This window comes from Crassostrea angulata, chromosome 3 (assembly GCF_025612915.1).
Source record: "Crassostrea angulata isolate pt1a10 chromosome 3, ASM2561291v2, whole genome shotgun sequence".
NCBI classification, from domain to species: Eukaryota; Metazoa; Mollusca; class Bivalvia; order Ostreida; family Ostreidae; genus Magallana; species Magallana angulata.
This window is the reverse complement of record NC_069113.1, coordinates 56,324,822-56,349,505: the sequence shown is the minus strand read 5'-3', so window position 1 is coordinate 56,349,505 and position 24,684 is coordinate 56,324,822. Positions and strand designations below refer to the sequence as shown.

Genomic DNA, 24,684 nt, shown 5'->3' with positions numbered 1-24,684 from the left:
TTTATGAAATTAAAGACTGGGTTTGTGTTGTAATGTATAGAATCCATTTTATTGGGTATAACTTCATAACATAGTTTTGAATTCTGGATATAAATACATCAAGTAAAGTTATACAGTAAATCTATGCCATCATGGATCTTGCTGGAGCATATTGTGATAACATACCCATTTTGTTGGATAAATCATAAAGACGTACCTATGATTTCCCGGATCTTGTTGGATCGCTCCATCATCTGTCTCCTCTCTTCCTCATCACTTTCCTGGGGCTGGATTTCGTCCTCCGGCGGACATTTTTCTGAGGCGGCCCTTATCTCACGTATCCAAGCCTCTCTCTCACTGTTAGTGTTACAAACTATCTCATACATCTCGGGATTATCCTTATTTTGACTGATTAAGTAGATCCCTTTACTTTCTTTTGTGTCGCTCTTCTCACGAACTAGCAACTCAAACAGGGGTATTGCACATGACTGAAAAAAACAAAACTAGAGGTTTAAAATTCAAAGAAACAAGAATCATGAAAATCGGAAAACGTTCAACAAAACAAAATAAAATTTGAACATAGATATTACGATTTACTAAAAGAATGAATCAAATCCAATGTTTCTAATGCCACTAAATTGTTGCACATGATAAAGGAAATAGGGAAAGTGAAGAGCTCAATTTTTAGAATAACTGACTGCTACTCAAGTTCTACCATAAAATTACACATCAGAGTTTTTCATAGGGTCCGATATGTGCACTCTTTGATGCAGCCTAGTATAATCCTTTGAGTAACCCGTACTATTTTCATCACTTTTTGATCATACCTTGTTATCTTGTGAGAAAAAAGTATATTTCCCGTTCTGTTCCTGCATGAAGAAGATGAGATCTGTCAGAACAACCATGGTGGCTTCTGGAAAAGAGAGTGAGAAATACTACCGTAAATTCTTTTTTTATATGCGAGTACTTAACTCCGTGATTCTACCATAATACATCAAATTGCGAAAATAATAAAATCGCAAATGTTGAATTTTTATCATAGTTCCATTTATTTTACATGCATTCAAAAAACAAAAGCAAAATTATAAAATCCATGAGATGTACTTCTATTTAATGTGGATATTTATTCCTTGTGTTTCATTAGGAGTCTACAGTACATGGTTTTCCTTTCTAGAATCTCATTGTGATTGGGGAGAGGGAAGAGAGAGAGAGTGAAATCAATTACTTTAAACTAACTTCTGTTTGTGACATCTTTATTTCCCAGATTACTGGAGATATGCTAGTACGCAACAACTATTTTCATGATCAAGATGTCATCAAATACATGACACATTTTTAATAATCCAAGACTGGATCACAGCGAGAAATGTTTGCAAAGACAAGGTTCTCTCGAACCTCAAAAAACTTTATTGCAGCTAAACAAATTTTGTTATGCAGTTTCTGCTTTAGTTTTGTGTCTCAACATGTGAGAATTGTACAGAATAACAGAGGGATCCTCATCTTACCTGCAACTTTTCCTCTAGCACTTTTGTAACCGATTGTTCCCTCTTTCACTAACTTCCTTCCATGAGTAGATATGTCTGATTTCTGTACACGAAACAAAAATTTGACACTAAAGACATATGAAAAATAATACTTTATTCTGAACCCTAAAACTAATTGAAACCCTTAAACCTTAAAACCTTGAATGAAGCCTAGTTCAACAGAATCTTTTGCTGACTTTGCTGAGTAAGTGTCTGATATAATTTCATTTTGATGAATCATTCAGTGTCTTACCTTGAACTTTCTGCCCTTATATAGTGTGGTCGCCCGCGGGTCGAAGCCCTCGTAGATTTCCCGTAACCGCTGTATCCTCTCCTGCTCATGGACCCTGTCGTCAATGCTCTGTAATAATTCCTTACTGAGCTGTAATGAGCGACTGATGTTCTGTCTCTCCTCTTTGACTGAAAACAACCCAATTAACCAATTAATGTTTAGAGGTATATCTGAATGCAGTAAGTTGTACCTTTACAATTATCAGCTGAAACAGCACAAATCATGGCAGTTTGTAGAATTCTGATACATAGTTTTCAGACAACTGACTAAAGGCCATTCAGTGCATTATCGGTAATCTATACTCCTACAATCATTAGCTTAAATATCAGTCTTTTATTGCTCTTTTCAGAATACAAATCTTCTTTCTCCAAGGACATAATTCTGAAACATATTCTGAGTTCTTCCTTATGCCTATTCTAGAGAGAAGCTTGCTAGCACATGCCATAATTCTTCATCCTTATAACAAATACACCAAAACTCGTTTATTGCAAATTTCAAGGGACCATGAAAAAAACTTCATTATGGACGCAATTCGTTATATGTTTAAAGCGAATTTGTAAGAATTCTAATAGCGATTTGATATGGCAGTCCATATTGTAGCACTAACCTGTTGTTCTTTTGATCAATGTATCCAGGAGTCCTAGGTACTTGGACGGTCTCTGGGTGACTAGTAGAACAAAGTCTGGAATCTCTCGCTTCTGTAGTAGCAAGCTGTCGTTATTGCACTTCTGAAACCAAAGATAAAGAGAATTTACTACACAGTCCTCATTACATGTGTTAAATAGTATCATTCGAAATAAAATCATTTTGTAGCTAATGCAATGCTTTGCCTTTATCAAACTTTTATAAAAGTCTGAATCAGTGGTTCTACAAGCATTTGTACCAGTACATGTAAAAGTAAATGGAAAGGCAATTGGTCATACAGTTACACTACAAGAAAAAGTAAGCTGCATTTTTCAATCACTAATTACCTACCAAAACTGTGGAATTTCAAATCTTTTCTTGACTTCTTACCTTGACAAAGTTGTGGAATTTCCGGTCTTTGACCAGTAGGTCCTTGTAATAAGACACGGACTCCTTGTGTCCGCAGCAGAATGCTCCGTACGCACATTTCATTCTCTCTGCTGATTCTCCAGAAAACTGCAGTAACAGATAAATCATATAATTGTCTTACTTACAAATCATGAAATAACAATGAAACCAATACCTTGGTAAATCTCAATCATAAAAATTTTAAAAGAGGAAATCTTGATTATATGGAAGCTAACAGTGTAGGACACCTGCCCATATGAACATCAAATACAAGTAGGTAGTGTAATTCTACTCAGGTCTCCTTTTACCTGGTTGACCAGCGTGTCTCCGATCTTCTCGACCGAGCGGTCAGGGTTACGCTTTTGTAGATCTTGTAGATTCCTCAAGAAGTTCATATGGAGCTCGATTAGGTCATCCAGTTTAGGGAAGAGTCGCTCAACGACGGCTTGTGACATGCCGAGATCTTTCAGGATTCCCTGACCGTAAACCTGTAACAATTACCTTACATGTAGTTTATCAAGTCATACGGTACTTACATGTAGTTTATAAAGTCATACGATACTTACAAGTAGTAAATCAAATCATACAGTACTTACATGTAGTTTATCAAGTCATATGGTACTTACATGTAGTTTATCAAGTCATACAGTACTTATATGTAGTTTTTCAAGTCATATGGTACTTACATGTAGTTTATCAAGTCATATGGTACTTACATGTAGTTTATCAAGTCTTATGGTACTTAGGTGTAGTTTATCAAGTCATACGGTACTTATATTTAGTTTATCAAGTCATTCGGTACTAAAATTTATTTTATCAAGTCATACAGTACTTACATGTAGTTTATCAAGTCATACGGTACTTACATGTAGTTTATCATGTCATACGGTACTTACATCTACTTTATCAAGTCATTCGGTACTTACATGTAATTTTTTAGTCATACAGTACTTACATGTAGTTTATCAAGTCATGCCTTACTTAATGTAGTTTATCAAGTCATTCGGTACTTACATGTAGTTTATCAAGTTATACAGACTTCATAGAGTTTATCAAGTCATACAGTACTTCATGTAGTTTATCAAGTCATACAGTTCTTACATGTAGTTTATCAAGTCATTCGGTACTAACATGTAGTTTATCAAGTCATACGGTACTTACATGTAGTTTATCAAGTCATACAGTTCTAACATGTAGTTTATCAAGTCATTCGGTACTTACATGTAGTTTATCATGTCATACAGTACTTACATTTAGTTTACAAAGTCATACAGTACTTACATGTAGTTTATAAAGTCATACAGTTCTTACGTGAAGTTTATGAAGTCATACAGTACTTACATGTAGTTTATAAAGTCATACAGTTCTTACGTGAAGTTTATACAGTCATAAAGCCTGAAAGTCACCAAAACTCAAAGAGCAAAGGTGATGCATAAATCACTTTCTAATCTTTACAAGTCAGCTTTTAAACACGATCATTGTCTTTTATTTGTAAAACTATTTCATTCCACATAAGAAAACAGAATGACTTACCCTTTGTAGAATTTTGAGAGTCCTGCAATGGTGCCTTTCTGTTTGAATAAGCTCTGTTTAAAGGAGAGTAAAAATGTTGTAATTTATAGGGAATTATGAAGTGCACACAATTTGATTTTCAGTCATATTAATGTATATGTAACACTAATCCTTGATGTAGGTATAAAAGATGCAAGAGGTTTTATTGACCAATCATGAGCCCCGAAAAGCATATCAACACATATAAATATACAATGTAATCATTCTTGTTTTACAATGTAAGTTGTATTTTATTACAGCTACATACCCCATATTGTGTCCTGTCGCTTTATCTCTTGAGAGTTGAAATGTTTCCTTTTCTGTAAAATTAAACCATATGGAATAAAACTTCACTGGGCTGGACAATCATATGAATTAACTCTGAATATTATAATATAAAGATCTATACATATTTATATGGTCTCTGTTTGCCGTATCAGGCCCTCAGATTGCTCAAACATTAACACCTATTAAGGCACTCTGATTTACAGATTTTTCTTTCACACATGCATTTCAAAATTTACAGACCTACATACAAGTTCTATGATTGCAATATAATTCACATACAGGTCCAAGGCCTAACTGCTTCACCATTTACATATACATACAGGTCTAAGGTCCTTTGATTTACACCTATTCCATGTATCACAGAGTTCTTACATTAAGTAGGCTCACCTTTTTCTCCAGAGTCTCGCTCCAAGTCTCCGGTTCCACGGTACTCAGGTTTCGTAATTCTTCGTCAATATGAGAAGTAACTTCTAGAGCAGCTGCAAGAAATAAAGTCCATTAAATAAAGTCATGTCTGGGATTATCAAAGCGCAATCCTTGCTCAATTTCACTTCTCTGTATCCTAATGTCACCTCAATACTACATGAATCATGTAATACAATGGATTCAAAATCCCTGATATTGATCTTTGGAATGTTCAAATTGCATCACTTACCATCCACATCATCCAAGCTTTCCAACGAATTAGAGTTTGCACTTGATAACCTGTGAAAAGAAAGTAACCATTAGATAACCACAAATATGTCAAGTCCTTCATCCCACCAGGAGCCGCCAATTCTGTCTAGGAGCGCCACTTAATGCTATTGGGCTTGAATGAATTGTGCTGGAGAAACACTTGATTTACTGGAGGGCAGGTGAAAAATTTCAAACTAAATTATAATAGTGTATAAAAATCAAGAGAGGAAATTAATTTAAAAAAATATAAAGAAGAACTTAGATTTACAAAGAATTCATTAGAGTTTGACAAAATACAAGATGTGCAGCAAAAGAGAGCTTTAATTTTCCTTAAGGCTTGTATTTCTTTACATGAATTGTACAGATAAAAAATCACAACATTCAAGAAAATGAAAAAATAACACTTAAAAATCACTCAAATATAAAATTGCAGTCCAAATTGAAAATAACACGGGCAGCAAAAAGGAGGCATAAAATACAGGATATATACGAAGCCAGAGTTGGTCTTGATTTACTGTCATTGGACAGAGGCTTTGGCAACAGACACAGTAAGGGGGAAGGGTTATGGGGGGGGGGGGGGGGGGGGGGCTTGCTTACCGCTGCTTAAGCTTGTGGTAGAGTTCCCCTATGACCCTGTTGTAACCACTGTCATACTTAATGTTGCCCCAGACATCCGAGTCACATGGCTGCATGGTTAATTTCATGGCAGTGTCAATATATAAGTTCAATCCACTTCTAGCCTTGGACTCACGGTACAGTAGTTTGTAATATTGAGAACTGAACTCAGACTTAATATCTCACTCCTTCCTTGTTTAGGAATTGAAGCTTAATATCTCATTCTGTAGGTAGTTTCAAAGTACCGGTAGATTGATAGCCCCTCCGTCAATGATATTTAACTCTATAAACTTTGTCTCACTTTAGATTGATGACCCCCTCAAAGTTTGTTAGTTCCATCTAAATTATCACAGTAGATCGATATCTCTACTTAAAAAAACGGAACATCTCATTTCAAAGCAACAAGATACCTTTCTCTAAACCTGGTCTAAAGGTAAATTTTTATCTTAATTCAAGTTGATAGATATCTCACTCAAAATCAGTTGATATCTTCCCATAAACCTGTTCTCACAGTAAATTGATGTCTTAATTCAAAGTTGACATATATCTCACTTAAAGTTGGTTGGTATCTTCCTGTAAACCCGTTCTCATAGTAAATAACATCCCTCTAAAAGTTGACTGTTTCCTCACTTCAAAGGTTGGTTGATATCTCCCTCTAGACTTAATTCTTGCAGTAAAAAACTGATATTTCACTTAATAACACTTATATTCAATTGAAATCACAATAAACGTACACAACTCCTCGTTACTTTAGAAAGTTCTGTCCAGTTATATTAAAATGTATCAGTCGGACACACCGACACAATGTTCTAATCTAAGAGTCTTATCCCTGTTCTGCTCGCTAGATGTCTACAGTCTTACTACGAATGTAAACAAGCAATAACTAGAGACTGGGTTTTACTATGAGTAACTAATGCTTTGGTCAGAATCACACTGATTCATACAATACATATCATTGTATGGTATTCTATAAATAGCCAGTCTCCTCACGCCAGTCAAGTGCCGACTTGCGTTATGATCCCGAAATACTAGCGGTGGAGACCACAACTGTGTCTCCTCTGACGTAGAGAGTATTCGATTCATTTATAACAACTAAAAATTGATCCATTTAAAACAACTAAAATCTAACAAAATTTTCATCCAAATTTCTAAACATACTCTTAAACTACTATTTTGTGGTAAGGATTCATAAAGCTCTGTTCTTTCTTAACACTCTCATCCCACCCAACATACCCAAGCATCATCTGGGATGACCCCTGGTTGGACAAGCAGTTGTGATAAAGTTTGGATGCTACATTGACAATGATTATTTGGAAATGATTCTCACTCCAGAGCTACAAACTTCCATGTATCTGTGTGAGCCAGCTCTTCCTGTTCCACTTAAGGCCATTCATCCAGCCATTAATCAGACCCTTTGTGAAGCTATTTCTGACAAATCATCTTAACATCCACACATTTGTATTCCTGATTGTAGTTGAGAGTTTTCTCCCCTGAATTAAGAGCCTGCTATTAAGTGGAGTGTATTTTTGAGATTTTCCCAGCGGTTTGATGAGCTGTCTAACACAGTCTGGGTGGAGGTTCCGTCAAAGTCTGGCTGTCTGAGTCTGATTGACGGAGAAATCACGGCCTGGAACAGACACTCTGAGAAACGTAACACTGACTCAGTAAACACTGGGACCTCTGTCCCATTCAACAAAAACCACGAAGCGTTGACCCAGTCTTCCTTACCCACTCAGCTGGCAAACCTCATCCTAACATATTAAACAGTGACATAGATAAGCCAGTTTAGAGCCAACAAGCCTCTCTTCTTCCCATCCATCAAATTAAAGGTCTTTTTCCATGCATGAAGCATGGTCACTCCTACTCCTATTATCCTACCACTAATATCCTAAGGTGACTTTCCTTCCAAAAGACTTAACCTGGGGCCAACAGAAGATTCTTGGGATTTTGCATTTGGGCTGAGGGAAGTTAAAGTAGACTATTGCAGTGCCCTAGTTGGATTTACCATATTGCTGGGATATTGTCCTAGGGGTGGAGAAAATTCAAAAGATTTACTCTACATAGGGGCTGGAATCTTGTCCTAGGAGTGGCAGGAATTCATAAGATTTACTATATCTGGGGGCTGGAGTCTTGTCCTGGTACAGAGGGAAGCTATGACAAGACTTACCCTATCTCTAGGCCTATATCTTGCCTTAAGGCTGAGAAGTATTGACTTACCCTATCTGTGGGCCAGGATCTTGCCCTGGGGGCAGGCGCTCCTGTTCTGTTTCCTCATGAATAGCTTTGCTACAACAACAGGTGATCAACTTAAAATAATAACATCACTCGGAACATAGGAGGTATAGACAGAAAATCAACATCAAATGTACAGGAAACAAAATAGACACATGACACAAATCCAAAGCTAAATATGATAAAATCATGCGTGCCAAAACCACGTGCATTTATAATTATGTTAGTAAAAAACTGATAACATATGAAAGCAAATGAAAGTCTAACTTTTGAAATAAAATCAAATTTACTGACAACAGTGATGTATCAGCCGGATACTTATATTGGGGATAAACAAGTCGATTAATTGAGATTGGGAACTTTTTCTTGTTTTCAGCGGGAACAAAGCGTACAATGAATGCAGCGGTAGACTTACTCAATGCCCATAAGCTTCTCCCTGGCGCGGCGCCAGTGTTGATACCCGGGCCTCTGGTATTGTGGTGACACAGAGTAACTGTGGGAATAATAGAAGCTCCGTCAGGCTAACACATGCAAACAGTCTCTGTCTTACAAGTTCTGGTTAAACCAGGCCAGCCTCAAGCAAGTGATATACAAAGATTGACTCCTTTCTTGGAGGGTCAAATTTCAAACAAGAAAATGTATAATGTATGTTGTTTGTATCTAGAGTGGTTGAAGTTTTTGATGTGATTTAAAAAAAAACATGGTCTGTGCAAGACTAAATGAAAACATCAAGCAAACACTGTGAATGCAGACTGGTGCTGAAGAAGGAACTCTGCAGGAGAAGACAAATCCCATGCTCTGTGGATGTCTTATTTCTACACTGTACAAGTCTAGTCACACACTGTACCAAATATCTAGTCTATCAAATCCTACAAACAACTTTATTAACCATCCTCCCTCCTCCCTCCCCCCACCCCCACAACATAAAACAGTCAACACTGTCCGTTAAAGGTAAAGGTCCAGTGTTTCCATATCCTCCCTCATTACAATCAATCTTGAAAGCTCCTCATTACTGATAATAATTAGATGTTAGCTGTGATGTAGGGTTAGTAGTCCATATGTGTAATACTGTAATACCATCTTTCACTGTCTGGATATGCAGAGTTATATATATTAAAGTAATCAATAAATGCTTTCAAGTAGATACATACAATTTGCATTGTGATGTAATTGTTTATACATGATTAAATACATGCTACATTCAAGAATGAAAAGATTAATTTGATAAATACATTAGGTTATTTCCATCCAAGCATTGTAATGCATTTTTTGATTACGTTCTATTGTGACAAAATGAAGTAAAGTTTCCTCTTGCTCTTGTTATAAGGTGATGAGGGTTAAACCACTAACAATGAATATAATGGCCGTGACCTCTATGTGACCTTGACCTAAGATTTCTACCTTGCATTTGGTAAACTTCTTCTGTGTAGAGCTGCATGGTGGCGATCTCCCTGTGTGGACACAATAATCAATCAATATATATAGACAAATCAACAATTACTCAATACATGTATAGACAAAATAAATAATCAATATATATATAAACACAATAAATAATGTCCTTTACACCACACATAGCAATAAACAACCAACATCTTTATAGCATACATACTAATGCCAGTGTGGCAGTACCGTTTATAAGATGTGCTTTTTCCAATTATGTGAAGTTAACCTCTCTTTATTATCAGATTTTTAACCATAATTTTAAACATGAACTGCTTTTAGCCCAATTCATCATTTTTTTTGTAATTTTTCCTGATGAATAAAGAATTCAAGAACTTTCTGATAATGGTTATTCTGGAGCGAGGAGAGTTAAGACAACAACATCGTAGATAGATAGAGAGCACTAACACTAGAGTTTAGATTATCAGTGGGTCAGAGGGGGGGTTTAATTGGCTACAAAACAGTTAGAGGAAACATTAACAGGAAGTGAATCACTTAAGCATCATTTCACTCAGGGATCTAGTTATCATATCAGTGGATAGCCTCTCTGTAGAAATTTGAAAGTTTGTTAAAAAATCAAAAAAGAGACAAGGAACTTTGTTAGGAAGCGAAACAATAGACTTGAGTGAATTGTCAACAACACTAAGAGGGCGGTTAGCTTAGAACATCAAGATACAGAGTTCATAGGTGACAAACTTCTATCTCTTACCATATAAAACTAGTATGGAAAACAAAACTCTTCCCAAGATTAACAAACTTATAAAATGTAGAACATGTAAAGAAATTGCACAGGTATATTGGTTTATGTTAACAATTAACAGAGTTCAGAATTAAATAGAAACATCACGCATACATTGTTTAAATAAGCTATTCTTCTCTTCCTTGTACAGAAAGTGGTTGCAGCTGTGTTTGGTATGCATTTGAAATTGTTCCTTTAAGTGACCCCCCAAATTCCCCCAATCAGCTCTTTTTTACGGCAATGTATGTGTGATGGCGGCAGTGAGAGATTTTCCGAGAGCCCAGTGCATGCGTACCTGGTTATCGTCGGGCTCGGACGAGTCAGGGATAGCAGAGAGGGGAGCAGAGACACCTGGCGGGGACGATGTTACCTGATTCCGCAGCGGCACACCTGTGGATGGACTCCTCTCCTTAAAAGACTGCGTGGGTCGCAGGCCCGAATACGCAGCTAAAAATAGAAAACAAAACGTAAAGTAATGGCACATAACTGTGGGTTGCAGGCCCGAATATGCAGCTATAAAATATAATTAAAAACAATGTGTTATGTAACTTTGCAGAAGTATCAACAGGTGTCAAAGTTTGAGTTTTATCAAAATCTGTTATGCATAGAAAGACCAGAATTCTCATGCACTCAGAAATGATTTTCATCAGTGATAGCATACGTAAACAATTCAAACGGCAAATCAAAAAAGATAGTTGAAACAAACATACCCATTTCTTAGATTTAATTTTGTAATACTTAGCTGATATCACTGAAGGGATTTTTCATGGTACAACTTGTACAATATGTAGGCAGTCTCGGAACTCTGTGATACAGTTACAAGCATTTAACTCCATGCTGGGGTCTTTGGGCACAGATAAGATGGATAAAAGTGTGTCTATGGGGTGTGTGTGTGTCTGTGTGTTTAATTCAGACTCCTGGTTTGTTGTTTCCACACCGGGTGACTGTGCTAGCTACACTTATTGGATCAAGAAGTTATACATGTACCCTGTGCTTACTATTTTTGTTTATTTGAGGGTTTTTTTTTGTAGGTTTGTCAAACAAAAGAGCAGAAGATAGCTAACAAGTTGTGGGATATAAAAATGATTAATCGATAGACATTTAAAAGATGCATGAGAGTTTCTTTGTTTGTTAAACTCAAGAGCCAGAACATACAAGACTGAATGAACATGGGAAAAAGAACAATTACTCCCCAGAAGTTTAAAAGATTAGAGCGTGGCGCGGTAGTGCATTCTACAGGTATAATAATGGGTACAAGGCCAGGCTGTGACGGCTATATACAAGTCACAACACAGAGTGGGTAACAATGGGTCACCAGTAATTAGTCCACTCCACCCCCAGAGTTTATCGGCAGAGAGAGAGAGATTACTGAATTAAGAGTGATTAACTGCACCTCTAATGCTCTAAGAGACCCACTCAGCTAGATTATCAACATTAAGAACTGTGTGATAAAATCACTAACTTCAAAAGTCATAATATCCCAGCATAACGAAACGTCTCATCTCTTTATTTATCAGAGCTTTCTTGTTTTATCAAATTAAAATCATCTCAAAGAGGGAAAAGATCTCCTCTGCAAAACTAAGAGCTCAGCTGTAAAAATGATTAAACTTTCTGATCCTGAAAACAATTAATGTACATTGGAAGGATAATCATGAAAACTCTCTCTTTCTCTCTGAGCTAATAGCTTTCATGCACTCCTGAGAAATGTTGTTTATTCCGGTGTCTTCTTGATAAGTCTAAACGACACAAAGGCTGTATCTGTATAGAAGGAAGTTAACAACATGAGAGGGAAAAGGAGAGGTGAGTACAGAGTGGCTATGACAGGTGTGTGCGTCTGCAGTCTGTGTGTGTACATGTGTACTGAGAGAGGTGACATAGTGGCTATGACAGGTGTGTGCATCTGCAGTCTGTGTGTGTACATGTGTACTGAGAGAATACACACAGAGAGCTTCACACCTGTACCCCTGACCTTCAGACTTCTCAACGCTGTACACAGACCAACCAGCATCACCAGTAAACTCATGGGCCTATAATCTGACTGAATACGAAACTGAAACACAAAACCTTACCACCAGTCATCCCATCCACGTGAACAGAGCCCTGCAGACTCTGCAATCAAAGCCATTGATTCTTACATTTCCCTGACCTCTAACCTGTATGAAAAGAAAGGAGACACCTAGGGAGATCAATAGTTGTAAGGACTGAGGGCAGTAGTGCTTCTGTAACAGATGGAAGGACCCCCCCCCCCCCTCCCTCCACGATACATACACAGCTGTTGAAAAGAGGTTTGATGATTTCAAGGTATAAATGCAATAAACAGAAAATTCATTATAAAAGGAATCTTTTTTTGGGGGAGGGGGGTTATTGATTAATTTAGTCAAATGAATGGGAAAAAATGACTGAAACCAGAAAACCAGTCTCTACGAATTGGTGAGTGATAATTAACTCCACAGAATACTGACTCAGACTATAGACATACTGTGTTCCCCGACTCAAGGAATTAAATGTAAAATATTCTGCATCCAACAAAAAGAGGAAAATCAATACTTTGATTGTTCTGTCATTCCAATACAGCATTTCCTTCTGTTTCTCTCCTCAATTAACATACATTCAATTTATGAATAAATATTTCCATGGCAATTAGACTCCCCTCCACCCCCCCCCCCCCCCCAAACACTCTCCCAAACTAAACATGACCTAAATAAATTGGACGGCTAGAAAACAAAGGGTCAGTAGAGGCAGTGGTTCACCCTGATTTACACCGATCAACTTCCTCTCTAGTTTTAAGAGGTTTAATTTACCATAGAAGCAGAAGCATACAGAAGCACACAAGGAGGCCGATACACACGGGGCTGTGTACAGAGTCTGTTTTGTCCTTAGGCTACAAAACGAAATTAACCTGGACTTTAATCGTCTGATCTTGACGGATTAGTGCCCCGGGGGTGAGGCCGATGACTTACCCTCTGTGGCCCCCTCACTGGGGTACATCTGATTGGTCGGGACACCCGTTATATCCACTGTGTAATATTTCCTTCTGATCAAACACTGAACACTCCAAACAGCCTCACACACATCTGATCCGAGCTGTGTCTGGCCTTCACCTTAGTGCTACACAAAGCCTTATAGGAGAGGCGGCAATTTAACCCCAGATTAAACAGCACTGGGTCAAAGGACCCCAAGATCCTTAGTAGCACACCGTTGTTGTTTTCTACAGCATTGTCTTTCAGATCACTTTGACAATGATACATGCAGTGATATGTTTACACAGAAACCCCACACTGGTCCTGACTGTTACACCTGAATGTATTTACACCTGTGTGTATTTACACTTGAGTGTGTTTACACCTACAGTACATGTGCATGTCATTAACCCAGCACTTCAGGACAACTGTCAACAACCACTGAGGGGACTTGATTTAATGCCGCATCTTAACTTCAACCATAAATTGAAAATGAAAGTTATAATGGCAGATGGTTCATAACTTATACTGATCAACATGAACTCTTGGATCCTCATGACAGCGCAAAATGTATTCACAAGATATTTTTCAAATAAAGAACCTTTCTAAAATTGTAATTTATGCCTCACCACTGGAAAAAAATTATCAGAAAATAAAGGATTTTTTCGTATTCCTTACATGTATATTTACAGTAGGACTTGAACAGTATGGGGTCAGTCTGTGTACACACCTCACTGTAGTATTTTTTTTAGCCCACCTTTGTATTACAATGACTCATGGACTAAGTATCAATACAATGTAAATACAATACTTGGTGTAATTCATTATGAAGGAAGCTTTGTTAGCTCTGACCAATATAAGCAGCTTTGGTTAGTTAATGAACTAGAAATACTTCGACTAGATAACAGTTTCAGACCACTGACATTGTCACTAACATCAGGTTCATTGGCGCTGGGGACTGAAGCGATATGGATGACCTAAAAGATGGTCAGCTACAGAGGGTGACTCAGGGGTCTAATCCTGCTGTCATCATTCTGACTTATCACACCCAATACACCTTTATCTCTCATCTACATTTACCCCTTACCTAATTAATAACATATGGTAATTAAATATAATTATCATCAGAAGACTGAGCAGGGCAGGTCATAAATAAAGTTAAACCACTGTGTCTTAAATTATCCCAAACAGCAGACTAATTAAATTGACCCATTATTTTCCATCAAGCAAAGTGCAGAACCCTCGAATGTTTGTATTTATGTCTAAAGCTTATCCCTCTTATCTGAAAAATTCCAAATTCCTTCATTCTCTGAATACCTGAGTCAGGAGTACACCTGTATATACCTACATACATAGGTAAAGGGTGTTTGTGTCACCTGAGCCAGTACACACAATAACATTTCTACCTGGCTCTTGATCTCCTCGATATGAGTTTCATTCAGACTTTTACTACCTATTCTGTACACTTGTTTTGGTGTTATATTGCCAGGTCACTTTTACATGACCTGGATACATGGTTGATAGGAGGAGAATTATTTGTACCCAGGTATGTCAAGGTGTATATCTGACAAAAAGGTGGGATCAGGTGTCACATAAATATAACAAGGTCCCTCCTTGTATCAACATATGACAAGGTATACAACGTTAGAGAGAGAGAGAGAGAGAGAGAGAGAGAGAGAGCGAGCATAATTCATTAACATGAATCATTAGTAATGGAGGTGAAAACTACATGTGTATGCTGTGTACATATATTTATCTATAAACAAAGGTCCCTAACTAAGTACACCTGTATGCGAACTTTGATAGAGTGTAGAAAGAAGAAGGCTTTTGTGACACATTTAAAAATGGCTGATATTTCTATCATTATCTAATATTTAATTTACAGTTTATTTACTCCAAATTCATCTGGCCATCACCTGGCAGAGTGCAGTAAATTGCTGACTCTGAAGTCCTCCACAGATGAACCTTACGTACAAAAAAATTGTCCCTCTAGTCTACGCAATGTCAGCAATGATGAGTATACAGATGTATTCAAAGAATCCCCAGTGCAGACACACTTATAATAACATGTTGCAAATATGCTTTTGTGAAAACGTGCATCACATTTGCTTATAGGAGATATCTCCGAGTAGACTGGATAGCCTGCCCTTGATTCCAAACGCTGCCACTACAAAATTGATTATACGAGGCGTGCTAGTAATCAGTGACAGCGAACCAGTCTATATCTCCGAGATGTCTTCGTGTTGTAGAGACTAGGGGAAATAATCCTTACTTCCACTGTGAACTATGAACTAATAAATAACTCAGAGGGTTCTGTGTACTAAAGACAACAGGGATAACATGATACTTCATAGTGTACAACAACCTACTATAGTATTCTGAGATGCCATTATGTTTTACAGACAAAAAGACGTTTAACTCCGAGATGTTATCCGATGGTCTACTTGAGACAAGGGGAGGTAACTCTGAGGTTACATTTTGTACAACAAATGAAGACTGAGAAATACCTCTGAGATGCCACTAGGGACAAGGGGAGATAGCTCTGAGATTCCGTTGTCTTGGTTTACTCGAGACAAAGGGAGATAATTCTGAGATTACATTGTGCACTACAGACCAGGAGATGTGAGCAGGGAGGGTATACTCACTAGCTGTGGTCAGCTGTTTGTCCTGGGTGTGGAGATTGGTCATGGATCCCGTCTCCTGGCTGCGCTGGGGAACCTACAACAAACAACAGCCGATTACAAATACATGTACAAACCCACCAGAATTTACTCTGTTATGCTATAGAAGCTTTTAAGAGATCAACAGATCCTGGAATCTGTCACTAAATATGCATTTATAAACAAATCCATATCACATGAGCTTTGTTTGCATAATAATGAATGGTTAGTTCCTGCTGAATCTTGCTTATAACTTGACAAATGACAGTTAAAAATAAGTCCGTGAAAAAAAACAAGATGAACCATTACATAAGCATTTAAAATTTGATTAAACTGTGACTATATATAATCTCAAAGAATAATAGATAAACAAGAAAAATAGCTGAAGTTGTATAGAAGCTCGGTCTTTGATTTAAAACAGACTAGTTAAAGAAATTAAAAGATACTTAAAGCATTTGATTGACATAACTAATAATTACCCGGTAATTTTATGAGCATTGAATATGTGAAACAAGTAACACATTAAATAAGTGGTATAATGCAGTCTCTTGTGATCAGCAGTTTTGTTGACAAACTAAAAAACAACCATGAGAAAATCTGCTTAAATTCCTCAGCTGTGACTAAGACAGAGAGAAAGGCTGGGTTTTCATTAATATTCTCTGTTATGTAAGGCCACACATTCAGGGCCACTTGATTGTTGTATGTACCTGGATGTGCCAACACAACAACACAATTCACAGGTGGACCCAGATTTTAAATGTCTACAAACAACTCATAGTATAGTATCCTATTACAGATTTATGATAACCATTTTTAAAAGGTATACTGATAGCTTGTTTCATATCAAGAAAACAATTAATGCTGGGTTTTTGTCAATAAATTGGAGGAATTGTAAATCAAGTTCTATATACATTAACAAGTCCACTTCTTAAGGTGGTGGAATAACACACCTGGAAAAGTCACTCAAATTAACAGGAAATTTTTTGATAATGAAAGTTATAATGATAAATAAACTGTACAAAAGTCAAATAAGCAAAAAATTTGCAGTTTGGGGATAAAAAATTAATCAAAAATAATTATTCCAGTAAGTAGCAACAAAAGCCCCTGGGGGATTCGAACTCGGGATGTACGGATCACAAGTCCGACACTTTATCCACTCGGCTATGTAGTAAGTTACATGTTTCAGTCGGTGAAATTTTTTTAATAAAACGAAATGTCGTTTCGATCAGCGGTCAGCCATTTTGTGATGATGTGTTATTCCACCTTAAAGAGATACTCTAAGGTACTGAACGTTCATCTTGCAAAAAACTAACCTATTTTTCTCTGGATCAGTGAGATTTTTCATACAGTGTTCATCCAATTAGTGCCCCTACCCCTTTCGTCTATCCAGCCCATTTTCAAAAATAAGAAAAGGGTTTCCTCTTGACTATGACTTTTTGTACCGTTACCGCATAATAAAAGTTAAAAAAAATTCTAGCTCCATGCGTACTGCCTTAATACACAATTTTAAGAAAGTGATGTTATTCTTCAAAGATATTCTAAGCCCCAGGGGTGCATAATAGGAAGAATGCAGTATAAAACTTGTTTTGAACCTCACTAATTAGTAAGGACTACACATTTAAGACAGTAGTATGGAGTCACCTTGTGTATAAGTGATCTACCAGAAACTAGCTCAAGGGAAATGACCTTGAGTGATTGATGGCTGATCTGTGCCGTGTAAATCTGACAGGTCAGCCTGCATGGTCAATTCATCTGCTCCATACAGTCCACCAGATCCCTGAAAACCAGTGTAACCTCCAACCAAAGACTCTCTCTCTCTCTCATTGATCAAGCAACCATTAGAGGACAATCCCTCTGTTCCCAGTTTTCTGTCAGGAGGTTGACCTTTAACCTGCATTCCTTTGATGTACAGATACCTACCTCCCAGAGGCTCAGATCTCGTGTTTACAGCCAAGTAGGAATTAAAATACAGCATATTTTAAACTAAAGTGAAGCTGCCTACAGGTGGTACATTTTACATTTTCCTTTCTATAAACACCCAGAGTGAACAGTCCCACGTTTACAACTACTGGACTCAATCACATATCTCTATAGGACTCAATTATCCTCTTAAAGATGATTGTAAACACTCAGGAAAGATGAAATAAACTGACCATTTTGTTAAATCCATATACATCCATATACTATATGTACTCCATCTGTAGATATCACTAAATTCCAACAGTTAACTTCCACAGTCCTCCATACCTGTACACATACAGGTGGGACAGAACACTGACCCTTGACCCCGGACCCCCTCAGGGCCTGGAGTTATTTATAAGCTGTCTCACACTGGCCCAGTACTCTGTCTGTTACATAACATTACACTTATATGTATACCAAGGCGTTGTAAACAATGCAGTATCTTCACTGGCCTGCCCAATACAAACAAACAGGCATTGTATGCCAGCCAGGGGTCATGCTTTACTTAGCTCTATTTGTCAGAGAATGAAGAGAGGGGTGGTGTATCAGTTCTGTTGTTGTTTTTTAGATGCATTTATTTCTAGATTCAAAGAGTGCTTAAATATCAAATGTCTTGAAATAAGAAAAAAAAAGTAATTTAAAAGACAGGTATTATCAATCAATGAAGAAAAACATGCACTCATTGTTCATTCAGGGAGCATGTTTGAAGTTCATTATCAGCTAGAAGAATTCACGAGAGAGAGAGAGCACTATCATGCAGAGACAGAGAGGCTGTTCATCAGATTTATTGATGGAAATCTTACCCTCCTTTTTTTCTGTACATAGATTAAACAAAAAACATATCATTAGATTTGTTTGATGAAATAACCTTTCATTTGTACCCAGATTCTTTCCCTGATTATTTCTAGAGCACAGGGAAGTTTGTACCCAGTAAGAATTTACAGCACCGGGCTGACCTATGAAACTCGTGCACACAACGCAAAATAGAGCAACTTAGGATAAGCAGCTTTGTTTAATTCTCTCAATAAAGCATGACAAACAAAAATCTCCAGTGTGGGTGGATAGCACTGATTTAACCTCCAAATCACAAGGCTGACAGAATTACTGCCCTTTGATATTAATAGGTAATATGAATAAAAAGATAATTAAGACAATTTTTAGGTTTTTTTTTAACCTACTGTTTTTTTAACATGAACATTATAGAGGATTACTAGACTGCTATCCGATGCTGACTGATTAAACAAAATAAGTATGTAATGGAATGGATTCTATCACACATAGATACAACACTGCCCTGATCCCCTTTCTCACCGATAGCTGGGACAACTAACTAACTAACTAACTAACTAACTAGCAACAAACATGTAACGAACAATAAGCCTGGTTCTTACCCTGATGTTCTGTCGATGTTTGTCACAGATAGGGCTCTGCTCTTTACAAGAATTCTCATGCACGTTGATCGAACAATCTACAACCAGAACAGGACGTGACAGAATATTGTTCACATAAAAATATTGGTGCTAGTACATTGATATTTCATAAAGCATTATTGTTCATAATAAATAATTAATAAATAAAACATAATTACTCCTGCAAACACCTTTTCATGATGAAAAGAGCGTCTATACAATGTAGCTACTATTACACAAACTGATATATGATTCTATATACTCTGACAGTAAATGTTAATTTCAATATTCTTCATATTCGTGCATATTCATCAGCTTCTGCTGAATATGAATTTTCAACATGTTAGAGGAGAGAGAGAAATCAAGGAGGGTCTTACTTTCACATCTGAGGGCCGACTTGTTGGCCATGGACTTGGAGCAGACATCACAGGAAGTGGAATTACTGACACTGACCGCCACAAAGTGGTGTCCATGACGACCTTTGTTTTCCTTTTCCTTGTGCTGAAAAAACAAGGCAGGGTCATTATTTATAACTCACACTGGGATGATCACATCATTCAGCATCTCAACGAGTGGAAAAGTGGCTACATTGTTTGACAGAGCAATAGAAAACACAGACAGAATCCCCACCAACCCACTTAAATCTCAAAATCAGAAGGAGTCCATTAATGGTGCAATTAAACATATAAATTTTTGACCAAATTAAGATTCTTTTAGAAAGAATTTCAACTTTAATCCAAACAAATACTCCTGTTAGCCATATAACAGTTATTACTGGCAAGTTTTCAAAAGAAATCTTAATTTACCCTGCATAATAAATATTCCTCTTAATAACCAATAAATAACATGACAACCATTCACTGATTGCTTTCTCTCTCTGATTAATATAACATAATAAGTGTTAGTGAAGTCTTGGATACAGGTTGTAGATACTGAAATCCTTCGACCATCAGTAATCTGGATACATGAACACTTTCTCCGTTTATTGCGGGGGGACATGTGATCTGTTATAACTATATACACATTTACTCATTCTCTGTTTATTGCGGGGGGACATGTGATCTGTTATAACTATAACAAGGCCATTGTTCGGTCAGCTACTTACAACCCACAGCAGAAGTTGATCCATGTGATTCTGTAAAGTATCATCCATTAAATCTCATCATCTCATCATTTCAAACGATTCTGTCAGACTTTAAAGGATTCCCCCCCCCCCCCCCCCAAAAAAAATACATTCAACACGACATAGTAAACTATATTTAACTGAACACATCATAACATAACAAAAATGTTTTTTTGTCTCTTCATTTAGAAACAGAATTCTTTTTTGGCAAACATATGTAAAGTAACAGAGAAGTCATTGATATAAATATAGATTGAAAAAAGAGATTGATTCTCTCCAAGTGCATGATGTACAAAAACAAAAAACACTCAAGAACCTGTCAGACACTGGAGCCTCAAATTGTGCGACTGCTCTGAGGACTTCCATAAGGATACTTACAATATATATTGTTGCTTTATCTGTATCTTGTACTGTCACGAAGAACAACATCATGATAAAATCTCTCCCACCTCAAAACAACACATCACAGATGTCAATATCCAATGACAACTGAAAATCAAATCAACTGTCTCTCCATCAGATAATCAATCCACACAGCATTGAACAGAACCTGGCCACTACCGGTATTCCTTGGCTAACAACAGCAGGACATTTCTAGACAACCATGGAATTCCTGCGGTTGTCCTGTGGTGCTTGACCTTGTAACACGACCTTTGTTTTGGAACCACAGAATGTGTCAGATGAAAGTTAACTAGGTCTCTCTGGTCTGTCTGACTTAAACAGACATCGGAGAAAGGTATCCTTATTTGGTTCTAACACCCTGAACTTGTCTTCAATGACCTGATTCTGGAATCATTACAGACAGAAAACTAGAACCTGTGTCTCCTTCTTGTCATCAGCACAGAAATAATCTACTGTAATTCTGGATCTATCGAACAATAATGACTGGAAATAAACCTGTCAGTTACTAACTCTGATGACGACGACCCATCGACCCATCGCAGGCTATTCCCAGTCAGGGCTGACGGTGCAAGATCTAGGTCGTGGTCACTGACTGGTCTAAACTATCACATTGATTGGCTGAGGACCACAGGCAATGAATTCTCAACCCTTATTATCCCCCCTCAATGCAGATCTTACATAAACCACCTGCCCAGGCATAAAGTGTCTAAAGACAGGGCATAATTGATTTACAACTGTGAAAGCTCAATTCAAGGAGATGGATTAAAGCACCAAAGTCTTGATCACAATTGATTTAACAATCATTTATCTTAATTGAGTAATCATACACTGAATTCAAAGTCTACATGCTAGCTTATTAATGGTTACAGAATTCTTCTCTAATAATGGCATATGTTAAATCATGAGATTAACAATTAGACTATACTGGGACTTCATCGGCATTGAGCTTTGTGGACCACGGCATGGCGGGGACCATGGGGACTACGGCGAGGTGGGGACCACAGCGAGGCAGGGACCACGGCAAGGTGGGAACCACGGCAAGACGGGGGAATGAAATGGGAGTGAAGCAATCAAACTACTTCTGGTACATTTACATCAACATGTAAATAAGCAAATGCATATCAATAATGAATGTCACTTAGTAAATGCATACAGTTTGAACACAAAAGGGTAACAATATACCAGAATACAGGTACTTGCAGGAACGTTGCAGATACCGTCTCTTGAAAATTGAAGATTGTTTTAATTTCTTAAACAAACAAAAATACTTTGATTCTTTGTTCTTTCTTTTAAAGATGTCTCTCTTGCAATTTATCAATTCAGAGATTTTTTTTGTAATTTCAGTCACACTATTGTATGCATAATGTGTTAAGGCTATCGGTTCAATCACTCTGAGCCAATCACAGATTGTGTTACAGTAACTCCTGTGGTGTTATTCAGGGGCGACAACTGTTCTTTATCTCTTTGAGATCTTCTATCCCCTCCAACACCTTATGATTCCAGGAGTTATAGGACACTAACACACTACCTACGATCACACCTTCCAATTAACTCCAGTTTACTGAACAAATCAACAAAGACTTCCAGTAGACCATTATTATCCCATCTGCCAATGTGAAACCTTAAGGGATTAGGACACCTGCCACTCCTATACACTGATAAACCGTTTTTTTTAAATTTTGTTTTACTCCTTAGGTTTACTCCTTCCCCATTTAACATTTTAAAATCTCAGATGGAAATTAAGGTTGAATAACAAAGCCCTGCATTGTGTTGAAAAAGGAGAAAGAAAGTGGCAAGAGTAAGAGTCGAACCCCTGACCCCTGCAAATCTACCCCAAGAGCTCTCCCCCTAAACTAAGTAGGTCCATACCCAACGACAAAGGGTACTACAGGGTACTAACCTTCTTTGTTCTGTAACTGCTGCCCAGCCAAGAGAAGACACTGCTTTTACGTTTCTTGTCCTTCTCTTCTTTCTCTTTCTTTGCGATCTTTGCCTGTTCCTCTGTTGAGTAGTTGGCAGATCTAGAACAGCACAGCAATCATGTTAATAAAACCCCACAACACAACCCCACACTCATTACAAGGACCAATGGACGGCTATTATTGATAAAGGTCAAATCACACCAAAGTCAAAGTAATTTGTTAAAAACTTCAAGAATGGAGACTATACACACAACGTTAGAATTAAAAATCCACATGTTAATTGTCTGATTACAACATCTAGTTAGAGAAGACAGACAGACAGACAGAACAAAGCACCCAATATCGGGAGACATCTTGGCAGTAGCAATGTTCCAATGTCCCCTAGCTGTTTGCGCTGATTAACAAACTAACGTCTATTGGACTATGTTTATTATATTCTGTAGTGTGGGGTTTGTGATCTGTGATATATCAAGGAAGTCTCCACATCTTCTACAGACCTACTAGTACTGGCCAAAACCTGCACTAATAGCCACTGTTGTATTGTATTGTTAGGGTTAACGTGAATAATAAATTCACTAAGCGTAATATGTTGACTAAGCAGAAGCAGTGCTAGTTATTGGGTGTTTAAGCTCAGCGTTTTATCCGTTTTCCCCCATCTTCCCTAGAATCATAATAAACCAATCAAACAGGTCCTCTTTCAGAACCTCAACAAAATCCAACCAATCAGCTTAACTGTCTTATGCTAGATGATGGAAGGGACAGAGTGCTCTCCCTTGGTGAGCTGGTTCCCCTAACTGGTGGCCGTAGGACACTTACTCAGAGAGGAAGTCTAGCAGTGACAATTCAGACTTGCGGCGGGATTTAGTGCCGGTACGTCCCAGTAATCGGTTTGTTTTCTCGTCATCGTCTTCCTGGACCTCCTCTTGCCGTCGGAATTGTGCACTACAAAGGCATAAAGCTTGTTCTATCTAGCCATAAGCTGGATAATGCAGGATCGATATTCATCTGGTTAGAGTTTCAGATTTCATCATATTTCAAAATTTGATATTTAATTATATATAACATATTCATAATATGGAAATTAAAATGAAATAATTTAGAGAAAAATTTACATAAAACAAAATTTTATGAAATCACACAACCCTTGTCCAATTTCACTTCAAGCAGTCTCTGATGTTAAAAACAATTTTTTTAAATTTTTTTTTACTCTCAAGTCTTATCAAATATTGCTTTCTTGCTTTTTACTCTTTAGAATTTATTTTTATCTTTTTTTAAACATCATAATGAAAATTTAAAAGAGACTGGCTTCTCTATTTTTGTAAACTGTGGAGTTATCCATCTATCTAGCACAAAAGTGTAGCAACCAAAGGTTACCTCAAATAGTGCATCCAAATATGCAATGAAACTGACAACCGTCTGTAATTGACAATGCATCACATCAACATTAGGAGCAAAGGAAGCAGTTCAAGGCAAAAGTGCTCAGCGTGCACATGCAAGAAGTATAAAGTATAGCGATTGGTCAAACATGCTTGTCAGTTTTGTTACTGGCTATCTCATTGGTCAGATTTCTGTGCACTGCACAACATATTTTAGTGCTCTGAAAGTTTGGAAAAACAAGAAAATGTTCAGAAATGAACTGTTTTAAGACAGTTTTTGGTTCTGAGCACAATTTTTTTTTTTAGAAAGACTTGGTAACTACCGGTATTGAGTTTAACTGAGAAGATGAAGAAAAATTCAAGATTCTTTAGAGTATTGTATCAAATATTCATTCCCCTGGTTCATGCATATGCATTATGATGCTGTTATTGACCAATCAGAGGAGGCCAATGACTTAGGTACATGTAAATAGGTTGTTCTTTCAGAGCACTAGAGAACTG

The 24,684-nt window shown here is 37.3% G+C and overlaps 1 protein-coding gene across 21 annotated transcripts in view; it reads right to left on the bottom strand.

Annotated features, from left to right (window-relative positions):
- The window catches only part of LOC128178001 (rho guanine nucleotide exchange factor 28-like), a 70,915-nt gene that overhangs the window by 8,025 nt on the left and 38,206 nt on the right, over positions 1-24,684 (bottom strand). For 8 of the 21 annotated variants that reach the window (XM_052844956.1, XM_052844953.1, XM_052844957.1 and 5 more), the window contains 21 exons: positions 23,624-23,749; positions 22,786-22,906; positions 20,466-20,495; positions 19,738-19,861; positions 19,343-19,419; positions 15,975-16,047; positions 10,665-10,816; positions 9,589-9,638; positions 8,603-8,680; positions 8,173-8,241; positions 5,321-5,370; positions 5,053-5,144; positions 4,646-4,697; positions 4,360-4,412; positions 3,135-3,314; positions 2,809-2,934; positions 2,402-2,522; positions 1,756-1,922; positions 1,485-1,566; positions 807-892; positions 197-467 (listed from right to left, as the gene is read on the bottom strand). In XM_052844956.1, coding sequence (XP_052700916.1) covers positions 197-467; positions 807-892; positions 1,485-1,566; positions 1,756-1,922; positions 2,402-2,522; positions 2,809-2,934; positions 3,135-3,314; positions 4,360-4,412; positions 4,646-4,697; positions 5,053-5,144; positions 5,321-5,370; positions 8,173-8,241; positions 8,603-8,680; positions 9,589-9,638; positions 10,665-10,816; positions 15,975-16,047; positions 19,343-19,419; positions 19,738-19,861; positions 20,466-20,495; positions 22,786-22,906; positions 23,624-23,749 — 2,180 coding nt within the window. The remainder of the gene's footprint in view (positions 1-196; positions 468-806; positions 893-1,484; positions 1,567-1,755; positions 1,923-2,401; positions 2,523-2,808; positions 2,935-3,134; positions 3,315-4,359; positions 4,413-4,645; positions 4,698-5,052; positions 5,145-5,320; positions 5,371-8,172; positions 8,242-8,602; positions 8,681-9,588; positions 9,639-10,664; positions 10,817-15,974; positions 16,048-19,342; positions 19,420-19,737; positions 19,862-20,465; positions 20,496-22,785; positions 22,907-23,623; positions 23,750-24,684) is intronic. The other 13 variants (XM_052844965.1, XM_052844969.1, XM_052844970.1 and 10 more) reach the window with 9 other exon arrangements.